We start from the raw sequence: 15,631 nt of genomic DNA on the forward strand, positions 1-15,631 counted from the left end.
GAAATTTCCAACTCCTCTTCCCCTTTCACTCCTCTCTAGAAAGTCATGCATAATCTATGTAATTTACTTTGTGTCAGTATGGTTTCCCCTTCTAAGGTACCTCATGTGACTAGCATCATCCAATATTTGTCCTTTTGTGTGTCACGTATTTCATTTAATAAACTGTACTCAAGGTTAATCCATGTTGTAGTATGTATCTGTACTTCATTTCTTTATAGAGATAGGTAATAGTCCACTGAATGGATATACCAGAAGTTGTTTGTGCATTCTTGTATTGATAGACCTTTGGACTTTGTTTGCCTTTTGCTATTGTGAATCATTTTCCAATGAACACTGATGTATTAGCACATGCTTTGAGTTCTATCTTCAGTCCTGTTGGGTACATATCTATGAGTAGAATTGCTAGGTCAAATAATAATTGTGTATTTAAATTTGGGGGGAACTGCTATTTTCCACACCAGCTGTGCCCTTGTACAGTTCCACCCACAGTGTCCAAGGGCGCCCATTTATCCACATCCTCATCAAACCTTGATTGTTTCCCACTTTTATTATAGATATCCTAGTTACAGTTGAAGTGACAGCTCATTTCTGTTTTGATTTGTCTTTTCCTAATAGTGTCGAGGATATTTTCATGTCCTTCTTGGCCATTTGTATTTCTTCTTTGTGGAAATGCCTACTCAACTCTTTAACTGGGTTGTTTTGCTGTTGGTGTTGAATAGCCGAATTCCTTAAATTTTTTTTTTTTTTTGGTACCGGGGATCGAACTCGGGTCCTTGCGCTTGCGCAGCAGGCGGCAAATAAACTGAGCTAAATCCCTGGCTCCTTAAATGTTTTTATATTAAACTATTATCAGTTATATTATTTGCAAATATTTTTTCCCATTGTATGTTGTCTTTTTTACTCTTCGAGAGTGTCTTTTGATACACAAAGTTTTTAATTTCATTGAAATTCAATTTATCTACTTTTTCATTTGTTGCCTTTTTCTTTGTTATTGTAGGTAAGAAACTGATATTTGATGCAGCATCCTGCAGATTTTCCCTTATGTTTTCTTCTAAGAGTTTTATAATTTTGCCTCTTAAACTTACATTTTTTTATCCATGATGAGTATGGTATGGGGGCTAACTTTATTATTTTAAAAGTGGATATCTAGTCTCACTAGCATTGTTTATTGAAAAGACTATTTTCTTCTTACTATATCGCACACTTGTTGAGTATCACATGATGGTGGATGTGAAGGTTTATTTGTGTGCTCTCAGTTCTGCCCTGTTGATTATATGTCAAGCCACTATCATGCTGTTTTGACAATTAACTTGGTATTAAGTTCTGAAATCAGGAAGTGGGAATATTCTGACTTTGTCCTTTTCAAGACTCTCTGGGCTCTTCTAAGTCCCTGAACAGTTTATATAAATTTTAGGATAGATTTTTTTCCATTTCTACAGAAAAAAAACCCCCAAAACATTATGAAGCTTTTGTTAAGGATCACTTTGAATCTGTAGAGTGCTTGGGTAGTATTGTTATCTTAAAAAATACTAGGTTTCCCAATCCATGAATATATCTCATTTATTTATGTCCTATTTATGTTTCTGCCAGAATTATTTTGTATTTTGAGTGTACACATTTTGTGCCTCGTTGGTTAAACTTATTCCTAAATATGTTACTTTTTGATGCTGTGGCATGTGGAATTATTTTCCTAATTTCTTTTTGCAGATATTTCATTGCTACTACACAGAAGCACAAGTGACTTTTATGTGCTGCTTGTGTATCTTGAACTTTTGCTGATTTAGCTCTTAACAAATGCATATGTGTGTGTGTGTGTTTTTCCAGGGTTTTCTTTACATAAGACCATGTCATATGCTAATAGAGATTTTAACTTTTCCTCTCTAATCCATATGTTTTATTTATCTAGTTGTCTAATTTCCATGGTTAGAACTTCCAATATTATGTTAAGTAGAATCGGTAAAGGCAGGGATCTCAGTGTGTTTTTGATCTTAGAAAAAAGTTTTCAGTCTTCCACCACTTAACAGACTGTTGGCTGCAGGATTTCAAACATGGCATCTCTCACATTGAAGAACCTCTGTTTCTAATTTACTGAATGTTCTCTGTCATAGAAGTGTGTTGGATTTTGCTGAATGCTGTTTTCTGCATTACTTGAGTGATGTATTTTTCTCCATTCTATTAATGTGCTGCATTGCATTGATTGATTAGCACATTTTAACACCCTTGCATTCCTGGCATAAATATCACTTGTTCGTGGTGCATAATCCTTTGCACATACTGTTGAATTCAGTTTTCTGGTATTTTGTTGAACATTGGGGCATCAGTGTTCAGAAGGTATGTTTTCTAGAGACTTCTTATAGTTTCCTTTGTCTGGCTTTAGTATTAGAGTAATGACGCCTCATGGTTGAGTTAGGGATTGTTTTTCACTCTTTGATTTTTCTCTTGGAAAGCTTGACAATTGACAGCATTTCTCAGTGAAATGTTTAATAGTATTCGCCAATGAAGACATTTGGTCTTTTTCTTTGTTAGGAGGTTTTTCATTACTAATTTAATTTCCTCATTTGTACTACACTTGATCTTAGCCAAAAGGCCAAGAAGAGATTAATTTCCTTAGTTGTTATTGACCTTAATAGATCTTCTATTTTTTCATGAGTCAGTTTTGGTAGTTTATGGCTTCCTAGAAGTTTGCATATTTCATCTCAATTTTCCACTTGGTTGACATAATATTGTTCACAGTATTCTCTTGTAATTGCTTTCATTTCTGTACTGTGAGTGGTAATGTCTCTTTTTTTCAATTCTGGTTCCAGTGACTTGCATGTTCTTGTTTTTTCTTTCAGTCAGTGCAGCTCAGGCATCCCCAACCATGGCCTGTGAGGAACTGGGCCGCACGGCAAGAGGTGAGCAGTGGAGGAGCAAACAGCTTCATCCTTACTTACAGCCCCTCCCCAACACTGGAGTCTTCCCCTGAGCTTTGCCTCCTGTCAGATCAGCAGGGAATTAGATCACCATAGAAGGGAGATCCCCACTGTGAACTGAGGAAAGCAAGGGATCTGGGTTAAGAGCTCTTTTGAATCACCTAAAAACCACCTTTTCCCCATCCATTCTTTGGAAAAACTGGCTTTCAAGAAACCAGTCCATGGTGCCAGAAAGTTTGGGGACGGTTGATGTGGCTAAAGGTATTGTAAGTTTGTTGATCTTTGCAAAGGACCCTATTTTGGATCCATTGATATTTTTCTGTTTTCTACTTCATTGATATCCATTCCAATCTTTATTTCTCTTGTTTCTACTAAATCTTGGTCCAGTTTGCTCTTTTATTTTGGTAGTTTTTTACAATGTAATTTCAGATTATTAATTTGAGATTTTTCCTTTTTAATGCAATTACAGTTCTAAATTCCTTTCTTAACACTACATCCCATCTTTGCTTTCCCTTTCATTTGTCTCAGGAATTTTCTAATTGCATGTGTGTGTGTGTATGCACGCGTGTGTCTATGTGATTTCTTCTTCAACCTATTGGTTCTAATAGTATATTGCTTAATTTACAGAAGTTTGTGAGCTTTCCAGTGTTCTTGTGTTATTGATTTTGAGCTCAATTCCATAATATTTGGAAAAGATGCTTCATGTAATTTAAATATTTTAAAAATTTATTAAGACAATTTTTGTGGTATAAAATAGTCTATTTTAGAGAAAGTGCCATGGGTCATTGAGAAGAATGTGTGTTCTATCTTAGAAGGGTGGAGTGGACCATAAGTTTGTGAGCTCAAGTTCGTCTATAACGTTGTTCATTTTCTCCATTTATTTGCTAGCATTCTGGCTTGTTGTATACATTATTTAAAGAGGAGTATTAAAGACTTAAATTGTTATTGCAGTACTATTTTTTGTTTTTCTGTGCATACACATTTATAATTGCTGTATAGATGGATTAAATCTTATTCCAATATTTAATGTCCTTTATGGCTCTTGTAAGTTTTTTGACTTAAAATATATCTTTATGATAATAATATAAACACTCAGCATCTCTTGGTTACTATTTGTATGAAATATACATATCTACTTTATACTTTTAGCTTCTCTGTCTTTGCCTCTAAAGGTTTTTTGTAGCAGCATGGAGATGGATTGTGTGTTTTGATCCACTTTGCCAATCTCTGCTCTCTCTACTCCATTTATATTTAAAGTAATTGGTGAGTAAGAAGGACTTACTGCTTTTGTTTTTTGTATGTCCTACTATGTACTTTTCTTCCTCAATTATTCTCTTACTGCCTAATTTTGTATTTAGTTTTTTGTTTGTTTGTTTTGGTAGTGCAACATTTGGAGTCTCTTTTCTGTTTTTGTAAATTTTAAATAATTGTTGTAGTTATTTCTTAATGGTTACCTTGAGAATCATAATAATATTCTTAAATTTATAGCAACCTAGTTTGAATTATAACTTAGTTTCAAAGTCAAATTTCCATCTTCTCCAAGGTACCTTTTTTTTGGTACCAAGGATCCAACTCCAGACCTTGTGCTTGAGAGGCAGGCAGTGAAACCACTGAGCTAAATCCCTGGCCCTGCTCTTCTTGATTGATAAAGATTTAATTTTGTTTTCAGTAAGCTTTTTTTTTTTTACACAGTTCTTTAAAAGCCAGGTCAAAAAGTAACAACAAAATACCTTCCCTAGTGTTTTGCAGATTGTGTGTTGGAACACTTATTTAATGCTTGGTCAGGCACTGACAGTTCTAATTCTTTGTTTTCCTGTTTGTACTGAGTCCACAGATCAGCAAGTGGTGAAAACCTAGGATCTTTTCAAAGCATACATTTTGTTATGGGCATGTGCATTACTTTCTAAATTCCTCACTAGTGTCCACTAGTGGGTTTTTTTTAAATTTAATTTTATTGGTACATTTTAGGTATACAATATAATGACATTCATCATTGAAAATTTGCACCTTTACATAATCTCTCTTGGTTCTTATTTTTCCCCCTTCCCCTGCCTTCCCTTCAACCCCTCCATCCCTCCCTATTTACAAAGGCTTTGTTTCCATTTTTCCACTTTCTCATATTAATTCCACTCCCTTCTTTCCTTTCCCCTACCCCTCCCACTTCCCCTTCCCCTTTGCCCCTTTTCTTCCTATTTCACATTATCTATTATACCTTTTAGTCCTTATTTACACTTTCAGTTTCTCACACTAGAGAAACTATTCGGTATTTACACGTGTGTCCTATTTATTTCACTTAAGAGTATCGCCTCAATGTGCATCCATTTAGCAATAAATGTCTCTAATTTCTCATTTTTTATGGTGGAGTAGTACTCCATTTCATTTTTTTTTTTTTAAACACATTTTCTTGATCCAGTCTCCAGTTGGTGGGCATTTGGGCTACTTCCAAGTTTTAGCTGTTACAAACTGTGCTGCTATGAACATGGTGCACTAGTGGTTTTAAATACCCCAATTTCCCAAAGAATCAATCTCTCCCCTCCCCTCCCCTCTCCTCCTCTCTTCTCTCCCTCTCCTCTCTGTTTTTCTCCCCTGATTTCAGGTCATCTATCACATGTCCCAGCCATAATCTTTGGCCCCAAAGATTTTTCAGTGACTTAAAAGTGTCAGCAAGCACTGCCCACTGCTTTCTCACCTGAGTGGTTTCCTGATCGAGTGAAATAGTCATGAATGCCCTGTTCAGGCAGAGACTGCAGAAAGGCTAGCGCAGACACAAGAACTTGTAAGATCTCTTATTCTCTTTGGAACCAGAGATTAGGGAGATGCCGGCTGCCACCTTTCAGACTGTCACTGGCAAAATGGTGAGACAAGGTCAAATAAAAATGTCACCACACCATCATGCCATTTTAAGTTGATTTTGTATTGTTTGAGCATTCCCTTGTTTCCAAATTTCTGGAAAAAAATGTTGGACAGTTTCTGGCTATTTCTTCAATATTTTTGTGGAAGGATGTGCACGTGCAGCTGCCTGCCCCAGCATTTTGGTGACGTTACTCTAGTGGGGCCTTCTTGGTCCAAAGATCTAGGAGACTGAGTGATTTCCAATTCCAATATCCTCTTCCCAGCACAATCAAAACAAAACACGTGGTATTACCTCCTAATCTGCTTCTCTCTCCTAAATTCTCCATCTGGGGATGGTTTATTATTTTCTCAGTTACTCAAGACAGTAAGCTTTATTGTCCTACTTCTTTGGTGGGGTAGTTACTGGTCAATCATAGTCAATTATCAAGTCTTCCTGAGGTAATGCGTCCACTAAGACTCATTTTCTCCTCCCATCCAAACCCTACCCACTGTTTTCTATGCTATCTCAGCAGATTATCACCATGCCTCCTGCCTGAATAGTTTGTATCTCATTCCTCCTCCCATGCCCTCCATGCCTCTACGCAGAGCAGTCACGCTAGTTACCCTAACCCTAGAACGCATGTTCATTCTCTATCTCCTGCTCTTAGTTATAAGGTGTTTTAGAACAAGGGCTATGCAAACCCATCCCACAACCATACCCTGCATCTAGCAAGATCTCCACAAATGAGTCTTCAGTGTCTCAAACAGACCCACCAATACCATCTCTCAGAGCCACATGATACAGAGGAGTGCACACAGTAAGACAGAACCCAGCAAAGCCTCTTTAGGCACATCTCTAGCACTAAGGTATAGACATAGATGACTGTCTAGACAAAGATGACAGTTTACAAACTGAATTCACTTTCTTTCCTCTGATTTTGAAAATCTTACCCAAGGCTATTCCATACTTTACCTTTTCCAGCTCCTACTCACAAACATACACCCATCAGTTCAGCACTGAATTATATACTACTTGCAAATCTCCTGTATAAGTAAATAATAATGCTCCTTCTGCCACAAAAAAAGGAGGAATATATAGGTATTAGAAGAATCATTGCTAACAGGAGCTACAAACAAGATGTAGCTCCACGGAGAGCCTCCTCTTTTGCCAATCATTCTTCACTTGTCATCCCACTAGATTTGCTTTCTTCTGGAGGTAACAATCTTCATCCTGCCAGTTTTGTATTAATCAAGAACCCACAGTTCAAGCCAGCTATACGACACATATTTTACCAACTTAAATTTTGAAGGGTTGTGTGATCACATTTTGGTCTAAAATTGAGTCACACCCATAGACAAACCTGTACCTTGCTAGAACTGACTTTGTATATATAATACTTTGATTCATTTTTAAATAGCTGGATAAATTATAGCCTAAATGAAGGGTCCCCAACTCCCAGACCACAGACAGGAACTAGTCCGTAGCCTCCTAGGAATGAGGCCACACAGCAAGAGGTGATCAACAGGGCAGATGACACTAACAGCTTGAGGCCTAGGTTTGCAAACTCAGGGCATCTCGTGCACCCCACTTTCCCTATCTCTGCAGCTGGGCTGCAGCTTCCTTTTCCTAGCTCCAGGCAACTGGGACCTCCAGGCCACTGGCATTATAAGGCTTGGCTCTGAGGCTGCTATAAAACAGCATGGTGTATCTGGTAGGAAATAAAGTTTGATTCATAAATATGGGAAAGGTTTTTATCTTTTCAGGACAGGCTTGGCCTAGGCTCAATCCATGTAACAATCAAAGAAAACACTAATGAAAATGGTGGATTCCTCGTGGTACATACCTTACTCTTCCCCTGCATCCTCTTCAAATAATGCATTGCTATTCACTGTTGCTGAATAATGATTAGTTGATCCGTGGACAGCGTTTTTCAAGATGTTTATTCCAAATCGGGCTCTGATGGAGTCTGGGGACAGGAGTTTTGCTTCTTCTGGGTCTACTGGGCCCATCAACCGTCTCCAGCTTACAATAGCATTCCACTTGGTCAGAACCATGACCAAAGACTGACCCCTGCAAACAACAACGCTTTGAGAAGACTTGAGCTATTTGCAGTGGCTCAGATTGCATACATGGTGATAAAATGTCACAGGCTGGTCCCATGAGCTCCTCTTTATCCTTTGTCCTAACCCCTGGTATTTTGTGCTATTTGTTTGCCACTTTCTTTCTCCTAACAGGTTTTTGTGCTAAGTGCTGTTGGTTAATTCTAGAGAATATTTGTCAATGGAAGCATTATTTTTGCTACTTTGAGGGTCACATAGATATTGACATGGAACCAGGCCTTATGGTTTCATGGTGACTCTGTGCCATCTAGCCTCTTCAAGGATTGCCCTTAGGAAGGGAAGCCACCTTACGTGGGCCACCCTCATTTCCAGGTGGACTATTCCAGGGATGGCCAGTGTTAGAATGCAAAGGCCTGGACATCTCAGCCTATCACAGTGCAGCCACATGGACCTATCCAGCAGGGTCAGCAGCAGCTGTCAGGCCTTCACTGCCCCTGGAATTCTCCCTCTTCCCTGGCCTGATTCTTTCTCCTCTGCTCTACACAGTACCCTTAGTGAATAGCCTAAGTCCAATCAGTGTCTGGGTCCCAGGGGATGAAGCCTTCAAAAGACTGGAAAGTTAGTTTTGTTTTCCAAGCCATCAAGGTGCAGTCACTCAAAGTCCTTGAGATTCTGTGTATTATTTGTATCTAATTACTACTTATGTGTTGGGTGATCTTTTGTTTGAAATCTATAATACTACCTTTCCTGACTCACTGACAAATGGCCAGGGTCTATAAAGGAAAGATATTTTATTTAAAGAGGTTTCTTAACACATGGCATTTTTTAAAAGTCAAAGTAAATAGATAAAGGTGTTTTCAAGTAATTATGACCTTCATGGAAAAGTAAGCTCTGGCAAGCAGCAGTCAAGAGCATAGCTTCTCTGGGTTCAGAGTCCTACCAAACACTAGCTTTGTGACCTTGGACAATTTCCCTGAGCCTCTGTCTTACATAGCCAAAGTGGAAATTCTAGACAAATCTACTTCTTGGAGTTGTTATGAGGGTCAGATGAGATAAAGTGTAAATAAGTCAGCAGGAGACTTGGAATTAAGTAAACATCAATAGATATTAGCTGTCCATTTGTCTGCAGTGCTTATAAAGATACATGCTGCCAGGCACAGATCTGTAATGCGGAAGAAAGAAGTTCCAACATAATATATACCATTCATGTAACTATACATAAGGTGTGATAGAAATATATGGCGAAGGTTTAAACTTTAAAAAGTGATTATAGTAAAACACACATTGCCATTAGCCTTTCTCACAATACTCCACTTTGATTCTAACACACCGCATCATTCTTGCTACCTTGTGAAACAGCCCTGGTTGTTCTCTTTCATGAGTGTCTTCAACAGGTACAATAAAAAATATGGTGAACACTGCTACTCAGTGCCATCCAATGAAGACCCAGGTTTGTAAATACATTACAGTATGTCTTCATCTACTTTATTTACCAGATCTGGCACTGTGCATCTTCTGGCTCTTCACCAAAGTCAAAATGATCATGAAAGGTAAATGTTTTAAATCAGTTTAGGATATTGAGGTAACCACAACAGAGCAACTAAAGACATTCACAACAGAAGTCTTCCAGAATTGCTTCAGAAAGTGGCAAGAATGATGGGATAGGTGTATTTAAAGTGAGGGAGAGGATTTTCAGGTGTGTTATAGTGTCTTTTACTGTGATAAATTTTAAAATTTAAAATATTCACTGTGTATTTTGATCATACTTTGTACATTTATTATGCATGTTAAGAGTTTGACAAGATGTTACATATGTAAAAGAAAAAAAGATGTATAAAGATATGACAGCTAACATTAATTGAACACTTGAGATATGCCACACACACTATCCCAAGTGCTGTCATTGTATCAGTTGCTTAGCCTCACCACCAAACGTGAGGTAGGTCCTATTTCATTCCCATTTGAGAGATCAGGAAACTGAGGTACTGATACAGAATATCAGCAAAATGAGGCTTTGAATTCAGATGCCTCTGTGTCTAATGTAAAGATCTAATGGGGCAGAAGAAGAAAGGAAAGAAGCAAGGGAGGGAGGAAAGGAAGAAGGAGAGAAGGAGGGGAAAGAGAAGAAGATAAGGAGAGAAAGTAAACAAACACCACACATTAACAGAATGTCTTTTCATAAATGTGATTAGATGGAAAGTTTTTAAGTAATATCTATTTCTCAGAGTTTCTAAATTGATGTACTTTGGTAATGTATACAAGTGCATATCAGGAACTTACTCAGACAATACTTCTACGATGTCTTTGTAGAAGTCTTTCTTTGTTATTTGGAAATAAATCTTCCCCACTTGCTCAGGAGTGAGGAGCATGTCCTTCATCTGAGTCAGCTCAAACCCCTCCTCCTTGATGAGCTTCAGGATCTCTGCTGGGGAAGACAGAGATGCGGTAACCTTACAGAATGCTTCTCCTTTGCTTATGCTCAAGGACATTGAAAGTAATAGTTACATTTACATTTTGTAGTTTAAGAAAAAACCCCAAACTGTGCTAAGCTAAATTAAACTTTAACAGCACCAAACTGACACTCAGATCTTGAAGATGTCAGTCTAAGTTCCAGTCTAAGATCTACCTTTCCAGAAACCACAGGAGCACTTTGGGCACTATCAGAGGGAAGAGCGCTTCTAGCAGGCTAAGAATGAAGACATATTTTCCCCTCCACAGTACAAATGCCAAAGACTTTTTTCCTTGATCTATATCTAAAGGAAGAGTCAATCTGAATTCTTCTCTCTGAAGAGCAGGGCAATACCGAGAGAATTAAAGTCTGGTCGAAATTGGGAGTCAATTTGAGTCTCAAATAGTGAAATAAAAGAAAGATGGTAGGATACAGGGAGATAGACTTTTGCAAATGGGCACACTATCTAGGGATGGAGAGAGGAGGAGGGAGGGGAAGGGAAGGGAAAGTAAAAAGGACTAAAGTGCAATATGTATATGTACCAAGTCCCCATGATGAATGCATTCATCATTATACATCACAAATATGTATTAATAATATTGATAACATTCAAATTAAAAACAAAATCTCAACAACATCCTAAATATTGCAAACAGTATTCTGGAGACAAAAGTGAGCAAATGGAGAAACTTGAAGCTTTCTGGTAAAAATAAAACAAAATAAAAGGCTCTAATTCATTCCCAAAGGGACTCAGAAGTGCTATGCTGGCAGCCAGACATAACTGTGACCACAGACAGCAGACATCCGGAGAAGCCTGAACTTTTCCTGCTAGAAAGGAGGTGGCCAGGATGCACCCTAACAGAGGTGCTGTGGAAACGGACATGAAGAGAGTAGAAACTCTTCCTCAGATATTAATCAGCTGGTCCAAGAGCCAAGCCTATAAATGGATCATGAGAAGCTGGTCGATACATAAAGAAGCATGTGTAAGCTCCTAGAATCACAGGAAACAACCCTGGGTGGGCAGCAGGGATTTCTCTTTAGAGATGTTGACTTTTGTGTTGAGTATGGAAAAAATAAAGTGTGATCACCAGGCAGAGAGGTAGGAGAAAAGCCTGGTGGGCAGAGTGACTGACAAACACCAAGTTCAAAGAGAAGAGAGAAAGACATGGTGTGAGAACCTGCTGAAGATGAAGTTGGCATTGGAGATGGAGAAGGGGGGATAAAGAGCTCTATCTTCTGAAGAATCTGGGTTTTGCCCTAAGGCAGCAAGGCACAGTGGAAGCGTTCTCAGCTGGACTACTCGTCCTCTAGGAAGACCCTTTCCTTTTCAGTAAGGAGGACAAAGCATGTGGCATGGGAAGCCATGATGGGCAAGGCATCTGGGGACTAACCCAGACTTTGGAAGGAATCAGTTCCCAGAAAAAGAATGCATATTGGGAAAGAAAAAGGCTGTAGTGTAAGGGGATGAGCAGAAAGGAAGCAAGTGGCTGAGGTTAATGTCAGGGGTAAACAAAGAGCTCTGTAGAAATAGTATATGGATCTACCATCTGCTAAGGCCCTACTTATTATAGAAATGACTTCACAACAACAAAAGAACATTCTGAACTGAGAAACTTAATGAGGATCTTAACTCTCATAAGCCTCTACTGAGTCATCTGAAGTATGTAGACAAATCTAATATACTTCTACTTATCACAAATCCAATATACTTAATTATATACCTTACCTTGCATCCTAAATCTTCACCAAACTCCATTAAGAAGTAAAATTAATTTTCTGCTTAAACATATTTCCTTCTCTCATCAAAGCAGGAAGAAGAAAGAAAAGGGAGGAAAACAAGAGTGAGAGTGAATTAAGCAAGCAGAAAGATGACAAGCCAAAAGAAAGCATAACACAACACCAGTGTGAATTAAGCATATGGTACCTAGACATATCATGAATCAGAACGTCAAACACAGAAGTAGAAATAGACAAGCAATAAGTAGATGTAAAATAAAACTTGTCTAATCAAGAAAGAAATTAAAGAAAAAGATAAAATCATCTCAGAAATAAAAACTAAATTAAAAAGTGCCTAATGAAGGATATGATTTGAAATATATTAAAGCATATAGAAAACAGGAATAAAATTAGACTAGAGGGAAACCCCAATAAAGAGAAGTTGATAATAAAGAAAGTAATGGATGCACAAGGTAAGCAAGGATAAATATATATTCTTGTGCATAGAAATATAATTATATATTTATTTTAAAATTTTGACTTCATCATACCAAAAGAAGAGAATACTTTGAACCACACTGAATTAGTGCAGAGTTTCCTGGTATTTCCAATGAACTTCCTAAAGTTGAAAACTAGAACAGTAGAACAGAACAGACATGTAAAGCTACAAGCCAAGAAAACCATCCTGGAATAATATAAATATAGACATTGAAAGAAGTTAATATATATCTGGAAAAATAAATCAAAATTGGCCAAATCTCAGACATATTTTAGTAAAACTCTCAGTCTTGATAGATTTTTTTTCTTAAATTGTGCTGAACTTTTGTCAAAACACCATGTCTTTTAAATAGGAAAAAAAACACAACAGTATGACATCAGACTTGATAGCAAAATACAAAACCAGAATAGTGTTATATTTTCAAGAAATGCAAGAAAAAATGTGAGCCAAGAATTTTATATCCAGAAAATAAATAACATGGGTTCTAAAAAAAGTAGGTTTATCACAACTTTTAACAGAGATACACTAGGGAGTGAAAGAAGAAATATGTTAATTTCAATAACTGTTACAGAGGTATTAGTATAACATTTAAAGATGAAACAACAAATCATAGAAGCTTAAATAAGGAAATATGGTGCAGATATTTCTATAAAATTAACTTCTAGAACAAATGAACTTCACAAGCACAAAATAAATTGTAAAGAATCTAATATGAAAAACAATACTAAATAAAAATACATAAATGTGTATAATATCAAATAATACAGAATTAAAATAAGATACGTTATTTCAATAAGTGTAAATGAGTTGATATCATGTTTTAAAATATTTTCAGAAAGAATCATAAGTAAAACTAACTAGTATTCTTTATACAAGTGATACACAAAAACAGAGTGATGCAGAAGGCTAAAAATAGATAAATATACAAAAAGGCAACAGGCAATGCAAATAACAAGAAAGTGGTTTATGTAGTATGATATTAGGCAACATAGAACTCTAAAGTATTATATGAGACAAAGAAGGGCCCCATATAATGCTTAAAACCCAAATCCACCATGAATTTTAATTATGAATATCTGTATCAAATAACCCAGGAACCACCATTTTAAATCAGAACTACAGGGGAAATTGTCAGCAACATACAAAAAATAGGGGACTAGCTCCTTACCAACAGTTCAAGACAAAATCAAGGTGGCAAAAAATAAAAGAAGAGAATCAAGTATAAATCTAATAAATACCAAGGTATGTCATATATTCAAAATTTGTGTGATGCTAATAAATAATGTCCCTTCTTACACACATGGAATCTTCACAAACATTTATCATATGGTAGTTCACTAAAGCCATAATAATTTCAATAAAAATAATAAAAAAGACATTCTAATCACAATGCAGTAAAGATATTCATAAAAATAGAATTTACCATCCAGTAGAATAATTTGATTTGAAAATTACTGATTTAAAAAGTAAATTGATCTACTGAGTCACTCTAAGGCCCCAGGGAAAGACAAACTAAAATTGCAAAATTTCTAAAAGATGACAATGTAAATACTGTGCATTAAATCTAGTGATAATAATTAAAACAAATATGAAAAGAACATATATAGTTTTATAAATTTACATAATAACTCAGAAAGCTATAACATAAAAAGCCTACTAGGAAATAGAGAAAAGAAAATAATAAAGGTAAAACCAAAAGCAATGTTAGAAAATGGAATAAAATATAACTCAAATAAATCAATTCTTGTTGTTCAAAAGACAACAAAGTAAGAAATGGTAAGACTAACCTTTGAAACAGGGGAAATAAAATAAGAAATTATTTTTGCAGATTTAATGTAGGTAGAATTAGGTAATTCCTTAGGAAAGTGTGATTTCAGAAATTAACTTTGGAATGGCCAGTGATGTTGAACATATTTTCATGTATTTATTGGCCATTTGTACTTCTTTATCTAAGAAGTGCCCGTACATTTTGGATGCCCTTTTTTGGGGTTGGGTCTTTCAATTTTGGAGAGTCTAATGTTTTTGAGCCCTTTATATATTCTAGATACTAGTGCTTTGTCTGAGGATCTTGGAAACAATCTATATGGCCATCAACAGTTGAATGGATTTTAAAATGTGGTATGTATATTCAATGGAATACTACTGTGCCATAAAGAAGGATAAATTTGAGGCATTTTTAGGTAAATGGATGCACCTAGAGACCATAATGTTAAGTGAAATAAATCAGACACACAAGAGGACATTTTTTCAAATGGAAAGGTGAACAAGAGATGGAAGTAGAGGGGAGGGGGGAAGGGAAAAGGGATACAAAAAAGATTTGAAAAGTAGAAATAGAGCTTTTGCTTGTGGGGAGGGGAAGGAGAATTGGAAGGAGTAGGAGAAGGAGAAAGGGACAAAAAATGAATTAAAATGTGTTATGTACAAATTCTCCACGATAAATGTAATCATTATGTACTACAAACATGTACTAATAAAAAATGAAAAATAATAAAAAAAGAAAAAAAGAAATTAACTCTAAGCAAGAGAAAAAGTTTAAGTAGATCAGTTTCCATAAAATACACAGAAAAGCAATAGGCCTAGATATTTTCACAGGAAAATTCCACCAAACCTTCAAATATCAATCCCTGTGCTGCTTAAACTTTCAGAGCCCTGTAAAGATTTCAATATGTTTCTAGGAATTATTCCATTGTAATCTAAACTTGCTCAGACTTCACACAAATACAAACGAATCTAACTTTTTAGTCTCAATGCAAAAAAAGAAAAAAATCCCAAATGAAATAGAAGCAAATAAAAACATAGGGCTATGTGGAATTTATAGTTTATACAGAAATAAATAGATGGCTCAACATTAGAAATATCATTATTATGCTTTTCCATATGAATATATCTATGGAGAGAAAACATTATTTCTATCAACTTTGAAATGGACTTCTATAAAAACATTTTTGGGTGCTAAAGATCCAGAACCTTCTGAGAGAGAGAGAGAGAGAGAGAGATGAGACAGAGAGAGAGAGAGATCTATGGTTTAGATCTAAAATGTCCTCCAAAAGTCTCATGTGTTTAGAAAGAATTAGATTGTGGAATGGCTCACTGATGAGTTTGTGGCTGAATGTGCTGTCAGGAAGTGAGGCCTGGCTGGAAGTGATCACTGGGGTGTGACCC

General features: G+C 36.4%; 1 protein-coding gene and 1 pseudogene across 12 annotated transcripts in view; both read right to left on the reverse strand.

The window, feature by feature from the left end:
• Nme8 (NME/NM23 family member 8) overlaps window positions 1-15,631 on the reverse strand; it is a 45,146-nt gene that overhangs the window by 1,938 nt on the left and 27,577 nt on the right. For 11 of the 12 annotated variants that reach the window (XM_087196405.1, XM_021254564.2, XM_021254568.2 and 8 more), the window contains 2 exons: window positions 10,086-10,230; window positions 7,589-7,815 (listed from right to left, as the gene is read on the reverse strand). In XM_087196405.1, the coding sequence (XP_087052531.1) occupies window positions 7,590-7,815; window positions 10,086-10,230 (371 nt within the window). In that variant the 3' untranslated portion in view covers window position 7,589. The remainder of the gene's footprint in view (window positions 1-7,588; window positions 7,816-10,085; window positions 10,231-15,631) is intronic. The other variant, XM_021254567.2, reaches the window with a different exon arrangement.
• LOC147822678 (U2 spliceosomal RNA) lies at window positions 2,525-2,599 on the reverse strand (annotated as a pseudogene).

This window comes from Heterocephalus glaber, unplaced genomic scaffold, assembly GCF_053883595.1.
Source record: "Heterocephalus glaber isolate CG9 unplaced genomic scaffold, H.glaber_assembly_v1.0 deba00001610, whole genome shotgun sequence".
Lineage (NCBI taxonomy): Eukaryota > Metazoa > Chordata > Mammalia > Rodentia > Bathyergidae > Heterocephalus > Heterocephalus glaber.